The sequence below is a fragment of the Coloeus monedula genome (genome assembly GCF_965178545.1).
Source record: "Coloeus monedula genome assembly, chromosome: 3".
NCBI lineage: Eukaryota > Metazoa > Chordata > Aves > Passeriformes > Corvidae > Coloeus > Coloeus monedula.
The window spans coordinates 119,186,514-119,205,537 of record NC_138783.1 but is presented as its reverse complement, the minus strand read 5'-3'; the positions used below and the strand labels follow the sequence as shown (position 1 = coordinate 119,205,537).

General features: G+C 62.2%; 2 protein-coding genes across 8 annotated transcripts in view; one reads left to right on the top strand and one right to left on the bottom strand.

Moving 5' to 3' along the window:
* NUP98 (nucleoporin 98 and 96 precursor) overlaps positions 1-1,351 on the bottom strand; it is a 35,516-nt gene extending 34,165 nt beyond the window's left edge. For 4 of the 7 annotated variants that reach the window (XM_082278228.1, XM_082278225.1, XM_082278230.1 and 1 more), the window contains exon 1: positions 1,168-1,320. The gene's annotated coding sequence lies outside the window, so the exon portion shown is untranslated. Of the gene's footprint in view, positions 1-854; positions 928-1,167 lie in introns of those variants that run through there. The other 3 variants (XM_082278227.1, XM_082278226.1, XM_082278229.1) reach the window with 3 other exon arrangements.
* A 294-nt stretch (positions 1,352-1,645) lies between these two features.
* On the top strand, positions 1,646-18,748 carry PGAP2 (post-GPI attachment to proteins 2). Its single transcript, XM_082277983.1, has 6 exons — positions 1,646-1,763; positions 4,609-4,782; positions 6,011-6,263; positions 8,959-9,065; positions 16,775-16,883; positions 17,383-18,748. Exons 2-6 carry the CDS (start codon positions 4,618-4,620, stop codon positions 17,511-17,513), a joined length of 765 nt encoding a protein of 254 aa, XP_082134109.1. The 5' UTR covers positions 1,646-1,763; positions 4,609-4,617; the 3' UTR covers positions 17,514-18,748.
* The last annotated feature ends 276 nt before the right edge of the window (positions 18,749-19,024 follow it).

Genomic DNA, 19,024 nt, shown 5'->3' with positions numbered 1-19,024 from the left:
GAAGAAACCTGAAATATCATTTTCTAGGGAAAAAAGAGTTATGGAAAGATTTCTCCCTCGCACAGTGTGCATTTCGTTGTACTTCGCACCCACCCCTCCTTCCCGGCAACTCGAGGGCTGTGTCCAGTTCTGGGCCCCCAGAGAAAGAGAGCCCTGGAGGGGCTGGAGCATGTCCAGGGCAGGGAAGGGAGCTGGGAAGGGGCTGGAGCCCCAGGAGCAGCTGAGGGAGCTGGGAAAGGGGCTCAGGCTGGAGCAAAGGAGGCTCAGGGGGGACCTTGTGGCTCTGCACAAGTCCCTGACAGGAGGGGGCAGCCGGGGGGGTCGGGCTCTGCTGCCAGGGAACAGGGACAGGAGGAGAGGGAACGGCCTCAGGCTGGGCCAGGGCAGGCTCAGGGTGGACAGCAGCAGGAATTTCCCCATGGAAAGGGAGCTCAGGCCTTGGAAAGAGCTGCCCAGGGAGGTTTGGAGTGCCCATGCCTGGAGGTGTCCCAGGAAGGGCTGGAGGTGGCACTCAGTGCTCTGGGCTGGGGACAAGGTGGGCATCGGGCACAGTTGGGACTGGATGGGCTGGGAGGGCTTTTCCAGCCTCAGGGGTTCTGTGAACTCAAGAGGTGGAGCAGAATTAGTAAAACTCGAGGGTTTACACAACATTTCTCTCCCACTCGCTGCACCCCCGCGCCAAAGGGCTCTAATTGAACTGTAAGAGCAACAACACAAAATCCCCGTAAAACCACCCAAAGAACCACAAGTCATCAACATAACTTTAAATCCCGTATAACCAACCTAACTTTAAACTACAACTAATTAACACGACAGTAAATAACTCCCGGCCCCGGGAACAGCCGGGCCGTTACCCGCATCAAAAGCCGCGTATCCCCCGTGGAAAACATCCGGAATCTCCAACCGCACCGGTACCACCAAAAAGGCCTAAAAAAACCCCAAAGCCGGCAAGTACTCCGGAGACTGCCGGGGCAGGACGAGCTGGTCCCCCCCCCGAGAAATCCCACCCGCTCACGGTCTTTCCGCCTCCCCTCCGGCCCTTCCTCCGTCCCGGGGCCTCCCCGCGGCCCTCCCCCTCGGGACCACCCGGTCTCCCGGCACAAAAGGCCTGGCGGCGGCGCCACAACCATGCTAAGCACGGCAGGGTGAGCAGGCCCCGGTGCTCACCGCAGGTGCCGGACAGGGCAGACGCCCCAGGTCCCGGTGCTCACCGCAGGTGCCGGGAAGCGCCGCTCGGAGCGGCCGGGCCGGGTCGGGCCCGCGGTGCCGCCGCCGCCGCCTCACGGGGCCGCAGCTGCGTCACAGCCCGCGCGCGCACTCCCGGCCACCACCGCGCGCCGCCCCAGCCCCGCCCCGCCCGCCGCGCTTCCGCCTTCCATTGGCCACTCCCCCCCGCGCTCCGCCTTCCCTCAGCGCTGATTGGGCGGAACGGCGCCGCGCTCCGAGCGCCCATTGGCCGGGCGGGCGGGGGCCGGGCAGGGAGCCGCGGAAGGGTCCAGAACGGCCCGTGGCGCGGCACCGCCCCGACATCCGGGGCGTTTGAGGGGGCGGGGCTTCTGCCGCCAGGACCAATCGTGTGTCGCGGCGCGCGGGAGCTGGGCCCCGCCTCTTAAAGGGGCCGCTGCGCGGTTGGGGGGGGCGGGGGAAGAAGAGGAAGAGGTGGAAGAAAGGGAGGAAGAGGAGGAGGCGGAAAAGGAAAAGGCGGAGGAGGTGTGGTGGTATTGCCGGGCCGGGACATGGAGCAGCACGAAGGGGGCTGAGCGGTGAGGGTCGTGTCGGGGGTCCGTCAGCGTGGGACACGCGGGTTTTGGGGAGGGGTCCCTGGGGCATGTGGGGTGCCCCGAGGGGTCACTCACTGCGAGACCCTGCGGGCCTGGGCAGGGGGGACACCTGCGGGGATCTCGGGGGAATGGGGGGTGGCCGGGGAGGGGTCCCAGGGGTGTCTCTAAAGGTCTGTGGGGTACCCGGGGGGGTCTCAGGGGGGTCTCTAAAGGTCTGTGGGGTAACCGGGGGGGCCTCAGGGGGGTCTCTAAGGGGGTGTAGGGTACTCGGGGGGTTCTCAGGGAGGTCTCTAAGGGGGTGTGGGGTACCCGGGGGGGTCTCAGGGGGGTCTCTAAGGGTCTGTGGGGTACCCGGGAGGGTCTCAGGGGGGTCTCTAAGGGGGTGTGGGGTACCCGGGGGGGCCTCAGGGGGGTCTCTAAGGGTCTGTGGCGTACCCGGGGGAGGTCTCGGGGTGGCGCAGCCCTGCTTCTGCAGGATAGGTCGGGGCCATTCAACACGTGATACAAAATATTCGCCTTTTATTTGCCCCCTTTGGGCAAGACCCTCTGGGAGAGGGAGCGCAGAGGCTGCGGGGTCCCTTCTGTGGGATCCCCGGCGTGTCCCCACGGCACAGGGAGCTGTCGCCACACGGCCGAACCCCCCGAGGGTTTGGCCAAGGTTTGGGGGGCTCCACCCAGCCCCTCGGGGTCCCGGGGAGGGGAGCCTGGGCCGGCCGGGGATCCCCCTCCACAGCCAGTCCCGGCCCTTTGGAGCTTCCCTTTCTCTTTGCTTTTGTCCGGGAAATAATTCCCTCCCTCCCTCCCCAGCAGCCTGGATGGGGCTGAGCTCTGGTTTCTGTGGCCCCTCGGTGATTGGGGTCGGTCCCTTCCCTGGGGGCTTGGTCCCCCATTGTGGGGGTCTTTTGGTGCTGGCAGAGAGTGGCCGTGCTGCCTTGGGGCACTGCCCAGACGGCTCAGGGATTGACCGCAAATCGGATTTGTCCCGCAGCCGGGGGGTGGCGAGGTGGGATCCATCCCAGCCTGATCCCTTGGGGCATGACGGGGAGCCTGGGCTGGGGGGGCTGAGGGGAGCCCTGGGCTGCGGGGACCCCTATTCTGGGCACCTGCCAAGTTCCAGAAGTTCCCGACCTGACAAGCCCCGGCTTCGTTGGTGTGTGGGGCTTGTGCTGCCCTGATCCTGCAGCCGGGGCTTTATGGAATCATGGAATGTCTGAGCTGGAAGGCACCCACAGGGATCACCCAGTCCCACCCCTGGCCCTGCCCAGACCCCCCAGCAATCCCAGCCTGGGCATCCCTGGCAGCGCTGTCCAAACGCTCCTGGAGCTCTGGCAGCCTCGGGGCCGTGCCCATTCCCTGGGGAGCCTGGGCAGTGCCCAGCAGCCTCGGGGGGAAGAACCTTTCCCTAAAATCCAACCTAACCCTGCCCTGGCCCAGCTCCGGGCGGTGCTGCCGGCCGGGCCGGGAGCGGCGGGGCGAGGGCGGGCTGTGGGAGCTGGGATGTGCCGGGGGAGCCGCGGCTCCCGGCGGCACCAGCAGCAAAGGCCCGGCTGCGTCAGCGCTGCCCCGAGCGCAGGGAATGGTCTGGATGGATCCCGCGGGACAGATTCACGTGCCCCTCCTGCCAGATCCCTCTGGAGCCCTGCGGGGAACGGCCCTGCGCTGCCCCTGCTCCCTGTTGGCCGTGAGTCTCCAGATTCCTGCGTCCCCACAAGGGGATTTGCTTTGATCGCCTCTCCATGCTGCCCACCCTGGGGCTGTGGGGTGATGGGGTGTGAGGGGCTGAGCCGTGTGTCTGTGTGGGGTCACGCAGGGGTGTGAGGGGCTGAGCCGTGTGTCCGTGTGGGGTCACACAGGGGTGTGAGGGGCTGAGCCGTGTGTCCGTGTGGGGTGATGGGGTGTGAGGGGCTGAGCCGTGTGTCCGTGTGGGGTCACGCAGGGTGTTGTTCTGAATTAGATATGAGGGGTTTAGATAAGTCCTTGCCTTTTGCCCAGGCCTCTGGCAGCAGGCAGTAGCTTTGTTGAGGTGGCCAGCACCCCAAGACCCACTCTTGCTCACAAGTTCTTTAGTAATGGCTGATTCAGTCTATTATAGAATGAATTATTTCTTTAATAAACACAAAACTAACAGACATAAGACTTTAAACCGACTATTACCACTCAGGAAAAAAGACAAAAGAAGCTATTTCTAGCTAAATACACTGTGCATGATAAGGTAACCATTTTTAATATGGCTAGTGACGAAATAGCATAGATTAGGATCCAATGTATCTTACCACCAAGCTGTTGAAGGGGCACACATCGAAATCCTTTCCCTCAATTTCCGTAAAAGTAACTGCAAAGTTGCGTCCAAGCTTTGGGGAGAAATTGTCTCACGCATTCCCAGGGAGTTTGTAAGAGACTTCTGCCTCTGTGATAATCTGTAGTACTTTTTATAGTGTGAAACCAGGCCTTTTGGTACCTCTGTTTATCTCTCCCCACATCTCTTAAGCTGGCAGACCTTTTGGTGCCAGGAGATGATACCCGCTGGGCCTTGCCCGCCTGGGTTGTCTCTCCTGTCTGCACCAGCCGCCTGTGGTGGGGAGAGGGGTGATACGGCCTGCCCCAGGTGTGAAGGGCTGAGCGGTGTGTGTGGGGTCATGCAGGGTCTGAGGGGCTGAGCCGTGTGTCCCTCCCTGCCCAGGGCTGTGGACAGAATCCCAGAATCACTGAGTTTTGAGAAGCCCCCCAGCGTCATCGAGCCCAGCCTGTGACTGATCCCCACCTTACCAACCAGCCCAGAGCGGGAGGACAGAGCACCCAGGTCAAACATTTGTTTGTTCATTTCCAGCTTTCCAAGATGTTGCAGGTCCCGCTGCCGCTGGATCGGGACGGGATCCTGTTCCGGCTGCGTTTCACCACGCTGGCCCTCGGGACTGTGTTCTGCCCTCTCTTTGGGTTCCTCTTCTGTGTGATCTGGTCTCTGCTTTTCCACTTCCGTGAGACGACTGCGACCCACTGTGGGGTGAGAGAGTGCTGTAGGAAAAACCCACACTGCTGCAGGGCTGGGGCAGCTGGGGGCGTGACAGAGCTCCCTCCTTCTGGGCGCCTTTCTCCTCTTGGGCTCCTATCCACCTTCTGGATTCCTCTCTCCTTTTCTCTGTCCTTCTGGGCTCCTTTCTCCTCTTGGGCTCCTATCCACTTGCTGGATTCCTCTCTCCTTTTCTCTGTCCTTCTGGGCTCCTTTCTCCTCTTGGGCTCCTATCCACCTTCTGGATTCCTCTCTCCTTTTCTCTGTCCTTCCGGGCTCCTCTCTTGGGCTTTCCCATCAGAAGTGTTACAGAATCCAGAACAAGCTGCATTATTTTGTTGTCCTTGTGACACCTCAGGGCTGGCAGCAGCAGGTTTGGCTTTGTACTGGGACTGAGGGAAGTAGAGACTGGTCAGGCTGGTGTCTGGACTGGGCATGTTGGGGGTTACTGCAGTGAGGAACAAAGGTGGGGAAGCTGAAGGGAAATACATTGTCCTTGGAGGGGTTGGTCCAGAGCTGCTGCCCCTGGGTCTGCTGGAGTTCAGAGGAGTCACAGGTGTCTGGGAAGGGAGGGAGGGAGGGAGGGAGGGCCTGGAGTTCCATATGGGGTGAGATTGGGCTCCTCCCCAGGGCTTTCAGGCTGCTGGATGAGCAGCTGGATATGAGCTGGGAATGGAGGCCAGGAGTCATCTCACACCAGCAGGAAAACTTTAGTGGGGCCTGGAGGGACAGGACACAGGGAATGGCTTCCCAGTGTCAGAGGGCAGGGCTCCATGGGATACTGGGCAGGAATTGTTCCCTGGGAGGGTGGGCAGCCCCTGGCACAGGGTGCCCAGAGCAGCTGGGGCTGCCCCTGGATCCCTGGCAGTGTCCAAGGCCAGGCTGGACATTGGGGCTTGGAGCAGCCTGGGATAGTGGAAGGTGCCCCTGGGCTTTAAGGTCCTTCCAACCCAAGTCATCCAGGGATTCTATGGATGATCAAAAGTGTAAAGGCAAGAAACCCAAGCAGGGCCCCAGGCACGCCGGGACTGTCCCAGCAGGGCTGTGGGGTCCATGACCCCGTGGGATGGACCAGGGGCGGCGCTGCCACGATACATTCCCTGGCTTTGGGAATAGGAATAAACTCATTTAGGATTTAAAAAGAGGACAGTTTCAGTGTCTGGAAGAGGATGACTGTGAGGCTGTGCCATGTGCCTGTCCCCACGAGCCCGTGTCCCTGCAGGTGCCCAACTACCTGCCGTCCATCAGCGCGGCCATCGGGGGCGAGACCCCGCAGCGCTACGTGTGGCGCCTGTGCATCGGCCTGCACTCGGCCCCGCGCGTCCTCGTGGCCGTGGCCTACTGGAACCACTACCAGAGCTGCCACTGCCCCCACCCCCGCTACCTGCGCCTGTGCCACATCACCCTGCTGCTCAACCTGCTCGAGAACTTCGCCCTCCTCATCCTCACCTACGTGTCCTCCACCGAAAACTATGGTAGGTGTCACCCCCTGCCTGGGGCCCTGCCCTCCTGAGCCCTTCCTTGGACCACTGCTTTGGAATGAGGAAGTTTGGGGAGAAAAAACAGTTTAAAACCCCTAGAGACTCTATTAAAGTTCATAGTTGTAGAGGAATGATATGTTCAGAACGTGCAAACAGCCGTGCTCTTCCCACAGTTCTGGGTCGCTGGTACTTGGTTGAAGCCACGGGTTCAGTTTGGGGATGGGGCCAGGACCAGGCCTCGGCCCTTGGTTCCACCCGTGTGCAAGGCCCTGCTTCAGGGGGTGAGGGCGGGGGAGTGAGGTGGGTGAGAGCTCATCCTGCTTCCCCTCCATCCCCACAGCTGGGCTGGGCTCGGAGCTGGCTCTGCTCCAGCTGTCTTTGGATACCTTCCCCTGGAATTTCTGGGGAAAATGTCATAGGACCACAAAGCCCATCCAGTGCCATCCCTTCCCCTGTCCCAGGCTGTTCCCAGCCCCAATGTCCAGCCTGGCCTTGGGCACTGCCAGGGATCCAGGGGCAGCCCCAGCTGCTCTGGGCACCCTGTGCCAGGGCCTGCCCACCCTGCCAGGGAACAATTCCTGCCCAATCTCCCATCCAGCCCTGCCCTCTGGCACTGGGAAGCCATTCCCCTTGTCCTGTCCCTCCATGCCTTGTCCCCAGTCCCTCTGCAGCTCTCCTGGAGCCCCTTTAGGCCCTGCAAGAGGCTCTGAGCTCTCCCTGGAGCCTTCCCTTCTCCTGGTGAGCACCCCCAGCTCTGCCAGCCTGGCTCCAGAGCAGAGGGGCTCCTGCCTTCTAATAGTTCCTGGGAACAGAATCAGAGTTTTTCAGGTTAAATCCATGTGTCCAAAACCTGGTCAGGCTGGGAAATTCTCTTCCCTCTCATGGTCTCAGCTCAGAAGAACCTAAGTGCCAATGCTGATCTCCAGCTGCTGTTTCATCCTAAAATCTGGAGGAGGCACCAGGGATTAGTTGGAGAGCACTGAAATCCAGGAGCCAGCGAGGTGGTGCTGTTGCAGTGGAACAAACCCCGTGCTGGCATGTATCAGCAGGGAAGTAATGTGTTGGCTTTGCCTGCACAGCTGGATGCTGATGATGGATATTGTGTCCAGCTGTGGGCTGGAGAGGGACTTTGAACAAAGAATGGAGGGCCAGGACAAGGGGAATGGCTTCCCAGTGCCAGAGGGCAGGGCTGGATGGGAGATTGGGCAGGAATTGTTCCCTGGGAGGGTGGGCAGGCCCTGGCACAGGGTGCCCAGAGCAGCTGGGGCTGCCCCTGGATCCCTGGCAGTGCCCAAGGCCAGGCTGGACATTGGGGCTTGGAGCAGCCTGGCACAGTGGGAGGTGTCCCTGCCCATGGCAGGGGTGAGAATTAAATGATCTTTAAGGTCCCTCCCAACCCATTCTGGGATTCCGGGTTGTGGTGCTGTGAACAGAGTCCCAGGATCTCCCCCAGCCTTTGGGGTGAGGATGATCCATGGTGGAGCCCAGTAACTGGGATGGCAGGACAGGAACCTCCTGCTGATGGAGGTCTGTGGTCTGGGCCGTGTCCCTGCCCGGCTTACCCTCCTTGTCTCCTGCCAGCATTCCCTGTCCCCATGGTGAGGTGTCCCAGTGCCTCCCTCCTGGCAGTGTCCCCTCGTGGCAGGGTCAGCAGCCTGACCTGCCTCACGGGCTTCTCCAGCTTGTCTGGGCTGGGCCCCTGCCCTTGGAAAGCCAGGTGCTCCTTCGAGCTCTGGGTACTCGTCCAGCCTGGCCTGGCCCTGTGTGGAGCCCTGGGAGGGGGAGCCCGAGGTGTGGCCGGGCAGAGCCACCCAGAAGCCGAGGCTGACCCACTTCCTGGGATCCTCATCCCAGACTAATCCCACGGCTGTGGGGAAAGTTTCAGCCCTGAGCTGCCGTGCTCAGGTTAATCATCCCTGCGGGACACCCCGGCCTGACCTCTCCCACCTGCTGATACCTCGTGTGCTTCCCTTCCCCTGGGACGGAGAAGGGAAACAGGGATGGGCATTTCTGATGTTCAGGTGTTTGGGAATTCAGCCTGAGGTTCAGTTTCTGGAGAAGGGGCTGGGAAATCCTTTTCAGAGCAGCACTTACAAAAATCTCTCACCTGAAGGTGCAGGGGTTGTGTGGGGTTTGGGGCCTGGGGAGCAGCTCTGGTTTAGCTCCAGCTGCTTTCCCAGCCTGATACTGTACCTGGACTAGTCCAGGTGTGCACGAGGCAACCTCTGTGCCGGAGATGAGGCTGCTGATGGTGCTAATGGGCAGGCAGGTAATACAGGGACCAGAAGATGGACTCCTCTGGATTTTGGACTGGCTAACTCTGCACCCCCCCCTCCCTGTGCCTCAGTTTCCCCATCCCTAGAACAACAGTGGCGATGCTGAGCTGCTCCCAAGGGTCCCTGAGTTTACAGCCGTGTGAAGCGATGGTCCCAGAGCACATAAACACCCTCCTGGCACTTTGGGATAAGTCTTCCAGGCACTTGTATCTGCTTCCAGGGGGCCCTGAGGCACCACGAGCAGGTTGTGGAGCCGTGCTGTGCCATGCTGTGGAGCCTTGCTTGTCTTCTGCAAGGACCCCACTGGAGTCCCAGCATCACCGGGATGCACAAAGCCCCCCTAAATCCTGCCCCACGTTCCCCTGGTGCTCCTGGCTTGGACTGAACAGGAAACCTGTTGTTTGTCAATCCAGCAATCCACGAAAATGCCTTCATTGTGTTCATCACATCGGCCCTGGGCCACATGCTGCTCACCTGCATCCTCTGGAGAATGACTAAGAAACACACAGTAAGTCCTGAGGTACAGACACTTTCCTTTCTTCTCTCTGTGCTGGGAGCTGGGAGGGGGCTCTGGGGCTGTGCCACAGCTGGGACAGGGCTCTGGGGCCATGCCGGGAGTTGGCAGGGGGCTCTGGGCCGGCAGTGAAGGGCTTTGGCTGCCTTTGCTTGTGAAATAGCCCTGAGCACATGCTAAAGGGGCCAACAGCAGCAGGTGAAATGGAGGAAGTCAACAAAACCCATTATTTACCAAAGCAAAGTTTCCTATTTTCTGGTTCTGCCATAGAATCACAGAATGGTTTTGGTTGGAAGGGACCTTATGGCCCATCCAGTGCCAGCCCTGCCATGGCAGGGACACCTCCCACTGTCCCAGGCTGCTCCAAGCCCCAATGTCCAGCCTGGCCTTGGGCACTGCCAGGGATCCAGAGGCAGCCCCAGCTGCTCTGGGCACCCTGTGCCAGGGCCTGCCCACCCTCCCAGGGAAGGATTTCTTCCCAGTATCTGATTAAGCTTTCACTGAGAGATCATACTGAAAACCACTATTGGCATCCCTGTGGGTTGGGATTGCTCATCCCTTCTCCGTGCCTGTTCCTAAGCTGAAGTTGGCTTCCCTGTGCTGGGAATTGCTGGTCCTGCAAGCTGGTAGCAGTGGGCAGCAGGAGTTGTTCTCTCTTTCCTCCAGAATGACTCTGTGGAGCAGGCTGGCTCTGGCTCTTTCTCTGGAGGGGTCAGGGGGTGCAGGGAGTGGCTGGGGGGGCAGCGGGTCTAGTGGAGGATCCACTGCTGCTCCTGGCTCCATTGCCTGGATGCAGCTTCCGTGCTGTGCTGGTTTGTGGTGTGAGTCCTGGACCGTGGGCAGGACATCCAGGTTGGTCCTGGATTATGGGGCAGGTGGGCAGGACATCCAGGTTTGTCCTGGGCTGTGGGCACTGACAGCCAGGGGCAGGACAGGACATCCAGGTTTGTCCTGGGCTGTGGGCACTGACAGCCAGGGGCAGGACAGGACATCCAGGTTTGTCCTGGGCTGTGGGCACTGACAGCCACGGGCAGGACAGGACATCCAGGTTTGAGGCTGTGTGAGAGCTGCTTCTGTGCCCACGTGGCTCCTGCATGCTTGGCTTCACCTGTGGGTCTGGGCTGCCTGGATCTCTCTGTCCTTTCCCCTTGGGATACGTCTCCCCAGCCGCTCCCAGTCCAGCCCTTGTGGTCCCAGTGTTAAATGGGGAGGGTTCCCGGGGCTGTGTTGCCCCAGGAGGGTGACAGTGTGCAAATCAGAGCCCTTTGGAGGCGTGTGCCTGTGTCCCAGGGCTGGGAAGCTCCAAGGGCTGGACAAGCCTCTCCCAAGGCACAGTGTGCGGGGCTGCAGGGCGGGTGCTGTGCTTGGGGTCCGTGTCCCAGCAGGATGAGTGCTGGGGGGCCCAGCTCCAGCAGACCCAGAGCAGCTCCTGCTCCATCACCGCTGCTGATCCTCCCCTTCCGCCAATTCACCGAGCCTGTCCCCTGCTGCCTTACTCCAGAGACCTGGAGAGGAAGCTTCCAGCAGTTGTTTGGCTGTAAGATTCCTTAGGAAAGGGCCTTCTGGAGATGCTGGGGTTCTCCTTGCTCACTGGAAGTGATACAGGAATAGCGAGAGCTCACAGTCATTCCTTGGCAGCTTTCCCACGGCTTCCTTTATTTATGTCATATTGTTTTGGCTTGTCTTGTTCCTGGGTGAGACCTCCAAAGCCCCGGATCTCATCCCCTGCCACGTCACCTGCTGGGGCTGGTTCCTCTCCCCTGCAGCGGGCAGGGGTGAGGCATCCCAAATCCTGGGCTCAGCTTTGGGCCCCTCAGAGCAAGAGAGACTTTGAGGGGCTGGAGCGTGTCCAGGGCAGGGAAGGGAGCTGGGAAGGGGCTGGAGCCCCAGGAGAGGGAAGGGAGCTGGGAAAGGGGCTCAGGCTGGAGCAAAGGAGGCTCAGGGGGGACCTTGTGGCTCTGCACAAGTCCCTGACAGGAGGGGGCAGCCGGGGGGGTCGGGCTCTGCTGCCAGGGAACAGGGACAGGAGGAGAGGGAACGGCCTCAGGCTGGGCCAGGGCAGGCTCAGAATGGATATTGGGAAAATTCCTTCCTAGATAGGGCTGTCCAGCCCTGGCACAGCTGCCCAGGGCTAGGGGGAGTCCCCATTCCTGGGGAGATTTCACAGCCCTGTGGATGTGGCACTTGGGGACATGGGTTAGTGGTCTTGGCACTGCTGGGGAGCAGTTGGACTCTGGTCTCAGAGGGATTTTCCAGCCTCATGGGTTTTGTTCTCCCCGAGGACTGGAGGAATCTGCACATCCCTGGGGGGAAGGGCAGGGGACATGGTGACACCTTGGCTGAACGTGCCATTGCCTGGCACAGTGACACCACCCACCTCCTCCTCCCATCCTGGAACAGCCCTGCTGGTGGAGGAGAGCTGCCCTCGGGGGTGTGTGGTCCCCCCAAAGCTGGGGGCTTCCCCAAGGGGAGAGGAGCCCTCCAGGGCCAGCCCTGAGGCCACCAGAGGTGCAGTGTCCCTGTGCCAGCTCCAGTGTCCCCGCCAGCTTCGTGTGGGGCCGCAGGATGGAGCTGTCGCCCAGAGCATGAGGGTGACGGGTGAGGGAGGAGGAGGAAGGCGCTACGGGGTGACACAGCTCCCAGACCAGCTGTGTCGGGGTGAAGAGGGCACAACGCTTGTCACACCACCAGGCGTCATCTTTGGCCAAGGCACTTCTGGTGACTCTGCAGCTGCCGTGTCTCCGTGTCCGGTGATGTGCGTTGGGCTCCTGCGCCAGTCATTCCCATGGATCCTCCGAGCCGAGCGGGGTCTCCTGGGGCTTGTCCCACTCTCTGTCTGTATTCCTCAGGCTGCAAGCCCTCTGCTCATGGCTGGTGGCCCCTGGCAGGCTTGGTGCAGCTCGTGTGACACCTGCAGCTTGCTTGGCTTGGCTGGGCAGGACAGCGGGACACAGGAGGTGCCGCTGCCACAGCCTGGCCCCATCCAAGGGCTTGGGCAGTGCCAGTGAGCTGCCCAGCCACACTCGTGGGGCTGCTTTAGGCCGGGGCACAGCTGATCCCTCCGTGTGCATCACGGCACCTTGGGGACAGGTTCTGGCTCTGTTTGTGTCCCTTGTGGGGGCCTTTGTTCACATTTGCTCCCCCAGCCCTGGAGCCGGCGGTGGCAGGAGGGGACAGGTGAGGAATGGCTCCCATCCCACCATGTTCCATCCTTCCCTCCTCCTCAGCAGAGGGTCCCCACGGGTGTTCAGGTTCTCCAGGGCCAGACCTGGGACCATCTCCAGGACAAACTCCGCGTGAGGAGCTGGCAAGCTGGATCCGTCTGGAGGAGAGAACAGGGGGGCTGAGCTTTCCCAGCCCCATGGCTGGCACTGCTGTTGGCGCTGCTGGGGGGGGTGAAGTTCCCCAGGTCTGGCAGCCTAGGAGGGACGGGAATTGGTCTTGCAAAAGCTTGTCGTCCGGTGGGGCTCCTGTTGCAACTGCTGTTCTGCGAGGGCAGGAAGGTGCAGAGGAACTGGTTTGCAATGGGGAAGTACAGGCGGTTTCCAGTTACGAGGTGGCAAGTGGTGAGAGAAAGGAAAATAAAGCTCTACAGGGGGGGAGAAAACAGAAAGCAGGAGAGAGAAACAGAGGGGAAGGGGCAAAGCAGAGAGAGAGATCGTGTGGAAAAGGGAAATGGAGCCTGGGATCCTCCAGCTGTGGCTGATCACTGCGCCCCGTGCTTGGTGCTTGGCTGTGGTGTGGCAGTGCCCACCTGGGCTGGCAGTTCTGCTATTCCTGGCTGGCTGCTCACCCTTAAAACTCTCCCCCAGCCCTGAGGCTCAGAGCCACGCAGTGGGGCAGAGCGGTTTCACTTCTTGTTTGCAAACACATTTTTTTCCCCCTAGCTCAGGGCTAGTGGCCCCAGCAGACACCAGTGTGTGCATGTGGTGGCCACCGGGCTGGCTGGCTCAGGCCCATCAGAGGAGGCCACGGAGGTGCTCCCAGGGCTGGAGCTCTGGAGCCAGGCTGGGACAGCTGGTGGTGTTCAGCTGGAGAGGAGAAGCTCCAGGGAGAGCTCCGAGCCCCTTGCAGGGCCTAAAGGGGCTCCAGGAGAGCTGGAGAGGGACTGGGGACAAGGCATGGAGGGCCAGGAGCCAGGGAATGGCTTCCCAGTGCCAGAGGGCAGGGCTGGATGGGAGATTGGGCAGGAATTGTTCCCTGGCAGGGTGGGCAGGCCCTGGCACAGGGTGCCCAGAGCAGCTGGGGCTGCCCCTGGATCCCTGGCAGTGTCCAAGGCCAGGCTGGACACTGGGGCTTGGAGCAGCCCGGGATGGTGGAATGGGACAAGCTTGCAGTCCAATCCATGCTGTGGCCAGTGGAGCTGGGTCCTGCTCTGCCACCAGTCCCTGGGCTCTATCCCACAACATCCCGCTCCCCCGGCACCCGCAGGGCACACAGGCTGAGCCCAGCCCAGGCTGCAGCCAGTGCAGAGGCACAGGAGCTGCTGGGGCACAGCCCCGCTGGGCGCAGCTGAGCCCCCAGAGCTGGAGCAGGGTGGCTGAGCTGTGTCCCCGCCGCGGCAGAGCCGTGTGAGCAGCAGGGACCACAAGCGCCTTGGTGACCACGCGTGGTTTCACCCCAGCTCCTCGCAGCGCCCCTGGGAGCGCTGGCGGTGCCTCAGACAAGCCCTCTATAAATAGCTGAGCTCTCTGTGGGGCCCTTTGGCTCCGGGCTCTCTGCACAGACCCGGAAACCCTCGAGGGGAGCTGGGACTGGTGTGTGACACAGAGCCCTGCAGGTGCCACTTGTCCCCCAGAAAGGGATGGTGGCTCTAGGGCAGAACGAGTGCTTGGGAGGTCCCTGCAGAGTGAGCTGTTGCCTTTTGAGTTAGGAGCACTGTCATCCCTGTCCCCACCAGGAACTGGGGTGTGGGCAGAGTCCTTCTCCTTCTCTGGAGGCGGTGGAAGAAGCAGGAGGCTCCTGTGCCTTCTTGCTGGTGGCTCACAGCAGCCACCCCTCAGCCCTCGGAGCTGCATTTGCAGGGCTTGGGGCTCTCCCAGGGTGGGGGAAGGAGACCCCCAGTGCCTCCCGTGAGCTGGGAGCACCATCCCCGAGTGTGCCCTCCGGGCTGGCTGCTGCAGCCACTCTCTCCTCCCCCCATTGTCCGGCCCCTGCTCCTGACTCATCTCGGTGTGCCAGGGAATGTGCCTCAGCTCTCGGCCGCCAGCTGGGCACTAAATATCAGCTGGGCACTAAATATAATCCCCTTGTGGTTTTCTGGGCCAGACACACGTGCAGCCACGGAGGGCTGGGTGGCTGTGTGACACTGGGCGGGCTCGAAGGGGCCGCGGGTGCCCCGCTCTGTCCTGCCAGGAGGAAATTGCACAGCCAGGCTTGGCAGCCCAGCTGTGCCAGCCCGGCAGCCCCAGCCAGGCTACAGGGGAGCCTGGCACCAACTCAGCTTGGAGCACCGTGTCCTTGGGATTTTCTTACCCCCTTTTTCCTCACAGGCAACCGGAGCGTGGTGGCCTCCTGCCAGGCTGCCTGGAGCTGCCAGCTCCTCTCCAGGGCTCTGACCTGGAGGGCTCCTGGTCCTGTCCAGGCTGAGCAATCCCAATTCTCCCAGTCTTTCCTCACAGCAGAGGCGCTTCATCTCTCTAATCTTGGTGCCCTCCTCTGGCCACCGTCTGGCTCCCTGGGCTGTCCCCAGGTCGGGGTTCCCCACAAAGCTGGGGCCAGGGGAAGCAGGGACAGTGCCTGGCACTGGCTGAGCCGTGAGCAGAGCAGTGCGTCCAGCCCACACCAGTGAGGGGATGGGCAGCTCCTCTCCATGCAGCAGTCCTGGAGCTCCCACCATGCTGCCCGAAGTCCAGGCTGGCCCTTCCCTCCTCCTCCTGCAGCAGGACAGGGGTAGCACTCCAGCTCCCACATCCCACTGTGGTCCCCATGCGCCCCAGTCCCCCTGCCGTGCCTGGGCATCCTACCCGTGCTCCTGCAGCGACCTGCCCCGAGGTGCCACCTTCCAAGCCAGCGCTGCTCAGCGTCGTGGCATGTCACCATGTGCCACCTCCTGGACCCCCCTGCGGACCCTGCCCTGTGATCCCCTGGCACTGGGCTGAGCCAGCCGTGCCCTGGCATTAGGGATTAACACGTAATTACCCGTGTGATAATCCTCTGCCCAGACTGGGAGAGGGGGAGCTCAGAGGGCACCCAGAGGTGCAGGGTCACTGTGGTGAGCCCGGGGTGGCCGCTCCTGCAGAGACAACTCAGTGTCCTGCAGCAGCACTGGGGGTTGGCACTGGATGAGCTTTAAGGTCCCCTCCGCCCCGAGCTATTCTCTGCCTCGGTGATCCCGGCAGGTCCCTGGAGCCCCCGGGAGGGCTGTGGGGTGCGGCGGGGCCGTGCCGGGGCTCAGCGCAGCCGTTGGCGCTGCCGTGGGAGCGCGGTGACAGCGCGGTGACAGCGAGGTGTTTGCGAGCCGCTTTTCCGGTGTGAAACTCGGCATCGCGCCCCGGCCCTGCTCCGGGCTCTGCCACAGCCGGTGGCACCGCTGCTCCTCACACCCCAGCTCCTGCTGTCGAGAGGGACCCTGTCAGTGCCAGCGGGAAGGACCTGCCCAGGCCCCGTGGGCTGGAGGTGGCGTCACCCGCGTGTCCCCGCATGGTGAGGCGCCCGTGAATCCGTCCTTCCTCTCTGGGTTTTCCTTCCTGGCCGGGCCCCTGGCACGCGTTCCGGGGGTAATGGAAAGTGTGATGGGGCAATTTAAATTTTCCTTATTATCAGCACTCCCTCGGAATGGAATTTTTGTCTCACGTGAAGTGTCAGACAAGGGGGAAATTCCCCTCCCACCTGTAACAGCCTGGGCTGTCTGTGGCATCCTCAGGCCCCTTGTGTAGGGCTGACACCCCCCCCCCCCCTTGCAGCCCCCCTCCTCCAGGCATGGTTTGGGCTTCCTCTGCCCCCAGGGCTATAGGATCCTTATCCATGACCCTCAGTGTGATGGGAGAAATAGAGGAAGGGAACTGGAGCCAGTACCTCCCGGGAGTCACTGCACCCACAGCCCCCAGATTTGGGGTGCTGGGTGGTGGGTCGGGGGAGCCCATTGTGGGGGACAGGCCTGGTCCCTGGGTTGTCCCCTTTGTGGAGGTTGAGCTCTGGGGCACAGAAGCAGTGAGCTGAGGGTGTGGGGCCGCTGGCAGCATCCCCATGCTCTGTTCCTGCCCCCTAAGAGGTGGTGCTGGGAGGCAGGATGGGGCCCCTCCGTGCCAGAGCGTGTTGGGCGAGGTCTCCAGCGCAGCACCCTCCCTGTCTGCCACCCCTTCATGTGGTTTCCTCTTCCCTGGTGCTGTTGTGGGTGGGGGGTGCAGCACCCGGTGAATTCCCCATGTCCCGGGGCCACCTGCAGCCACCCGGGCCATGGCCTCTGCCTCTGGTAGAGCCGTTGGCCCATCCTCAGGGAATCCCCTGTGCACCCCAGCACCGGGGGCTCCTGCCCCAGGGCCCCTCCATTTGCTGGGACCCTGTGGCTCCCTCACTCCCTGTATCTCCATGTAGGTGTGAGCCTCGTGTGCCCCTGGGCACAGCCCTGCCAAAGCCACCCCTGGGCCTGGGCTGGGGGGCTCTGCACAAGGAGCCAGGGTGCAGAGACCCCCGGGGCTGTGTGGGGCCAGGGCAGAGCTTCCCTGGGATGGGGATGGCTACTCCAGCATCACTCAGACCTTGGCCTCTTCCAGGAACGCAAGTCATACAAGTGGAAGCAGCTGCTCTTCTTCTTCACCTTCATCACGTTCGCGTTCGCCGTGTGTGTTTACTTCCACCACAACTGGTACTGCGGCCCCGGAGGTGAGGGGGCTGCCTTGGGGTGCGTGTGGGGAGGGAGCTGGGTGGTCACTGAATCACTGAATCCCAGGATCGTTAAGGTTGGAAGAGATGCCCGGGATCAGCAAGTCCCAGCTGTGCCTGATGCCCACCTTGTCACCCAGCCCAGAGCACTGAGTGCCATATCCACTGAGGGCCTTCCTGGGACACCTCCAGGGATGGGCACTCCAAACCTCCCTGGGCAGCCCCTTCCAATGCCTGACCACCCCTTCTGTGAAAAAATTCCTTCTGATGTCCAAAAATTCTCCCTGATGTCCAATGTCCTCCTAATGTGATGCCTTGCCTTCCAAATCCCAGCCTAGGGCAGCTCCTGGTCATGGTGCCTGGCCATGCTTCTTCTCTGGTGGGGGTTAAGGCCCCCAGCCCGTGCCCTGCTGCCCCAAGCAGGTGGCCCAGAGACCCCCCCAGCCCCTGGGCAGATGCAGCTGTGGGTCCCCCTCACCTGCTGTGTTTCCTCCCCCAGTGTACACCGTCTTCGCCTTCCTGGAGTACCTGGTTGTCCTCTCCAACATGGCCTTCCACATGACTGCCTTCTGGGACTTCGGCAACAAGGAGCTGGTGGTGAGCTCACTGCTGGAGGACAAGCACTTCTAGCCAGCCCCACTGCTGGGGGCTCCTCTTCCCTGGGGGAGGCAGAGAGCCCCTTCCCTGTCCTGCTGGGGCCGGGGTGTTTGCTGTGGAGCCACTGCGAGGATCATCAGAGATCCCAGGAGTGTCTGTCCCTGGCTGCACCTGCAGCTCTCGTCCAGGGGAGCTGCAGGCTCTTCCCAGGGCCCCCCTGCCCTGCTCCCTGCCAGCTCCAGGAGGGCAGGACAGGAGGGACAGGGACCTGCTGCCTGTTTCTTGGGAGGATGCTCCAGGCAAGGCAGGATGCTGCTCCTGGTATCAGGGCATGGGTCCGGCCCTGCCCTGTCCTTTCTTGGCCTGGGGGGGGGGGGGTCTCATGCTTCCTCCTCCAGGCTGGGCGTCCTGGGGCAAGTCTTCAAAAAGGGCTGGTGGCCTTTTGGACTGGCTTCAGGCACTGGTCTCCCATTGGACTGGGGCAAGGTCCTGGCCCGTCCCTGCCTGAGTTCCCAGGAGGGGGGCAGGAGGAGCATGCTGGGCCATACAGGGACTGCCCAGAGCAGTGTGGGAGCACCTGGGGCAGGGCAGGTGCTGGGAGCATCCACATCTCCCTCCTGCCTTTCCCAGAAGCGCCCCCAGCAGCACAGGCTGCTCCCAGGGGTGCTGTGCCTGTTCCAGCCCAGTTTGGGGAGGAAGGGTGAGTGTGCTGGTGCTGGAGGTCTTTGTTCCAATGTTCCCATGGATTCCCCTGTGCTGTGGGGTGGAGCTGGGAACTGCTGGGGCCCAGCAGTGCCCCCAGTGTGTAGCTCTGGCTGCCAGGGCATGGAGGACATGGCTGGGTGGCAGCTCGGGTCTGACAGTGTCCCCAAGCTCCTCCTGCAGTGCTGCTGGGAGGGGCACCTGGAGCTGTCCTGATTTTGGGGAGCTCTGCATTTGCCAGGGCTCATCCCACCCCACACTTGGCCAGGAAGGACCAGCGTGGGTCCCTCCCTGCCCTTCACCTGAGCACAGCCAGCACCGAGAGTCCCCTGGGATGTCCCAGTGCTCATCCCTGTGTTCCCAGGGCTGGGCAGAGCCTCCTCCAGCAGGAGCTGTGGGGCTCTGGCAGAGCTGGGGCCGGGCTGGCTTTGAGCGGGTCCTGCCGCACGTGTCCATCGTCAGTGTCCCCATCCATGGGCTCCATCCTCGTCCCTGCATGCGTGTGACGCGCTGCCCCGCGGCGCCTTGGCTTTGAGGTGGAAATAAAGCTCTGAGTATTTTTGTGAGCTCTCGGCAAACTCCACAGCATTTCCACCTGGCACAGCCCGGCACGGCCCTGGAAGAGCCCTGGCACAACCAGCGGGGCCAGCCCAGCACCCTGGGCAGGGTGGGGGGTGGAATGGGGTGCAGGACATGGACCCCGGGCACTGGGGCTGGACTGTGGGATGTGGATCCTGGGTGTTGGAGCTGGGGTGCAGGACGTGGACCCTGGGTTCTGGGGTGTGAGGTGGGGATCCCAGGAGGTGGGATCCTGGCACTGGGGCTTGGGGTGTGGGGTGCAG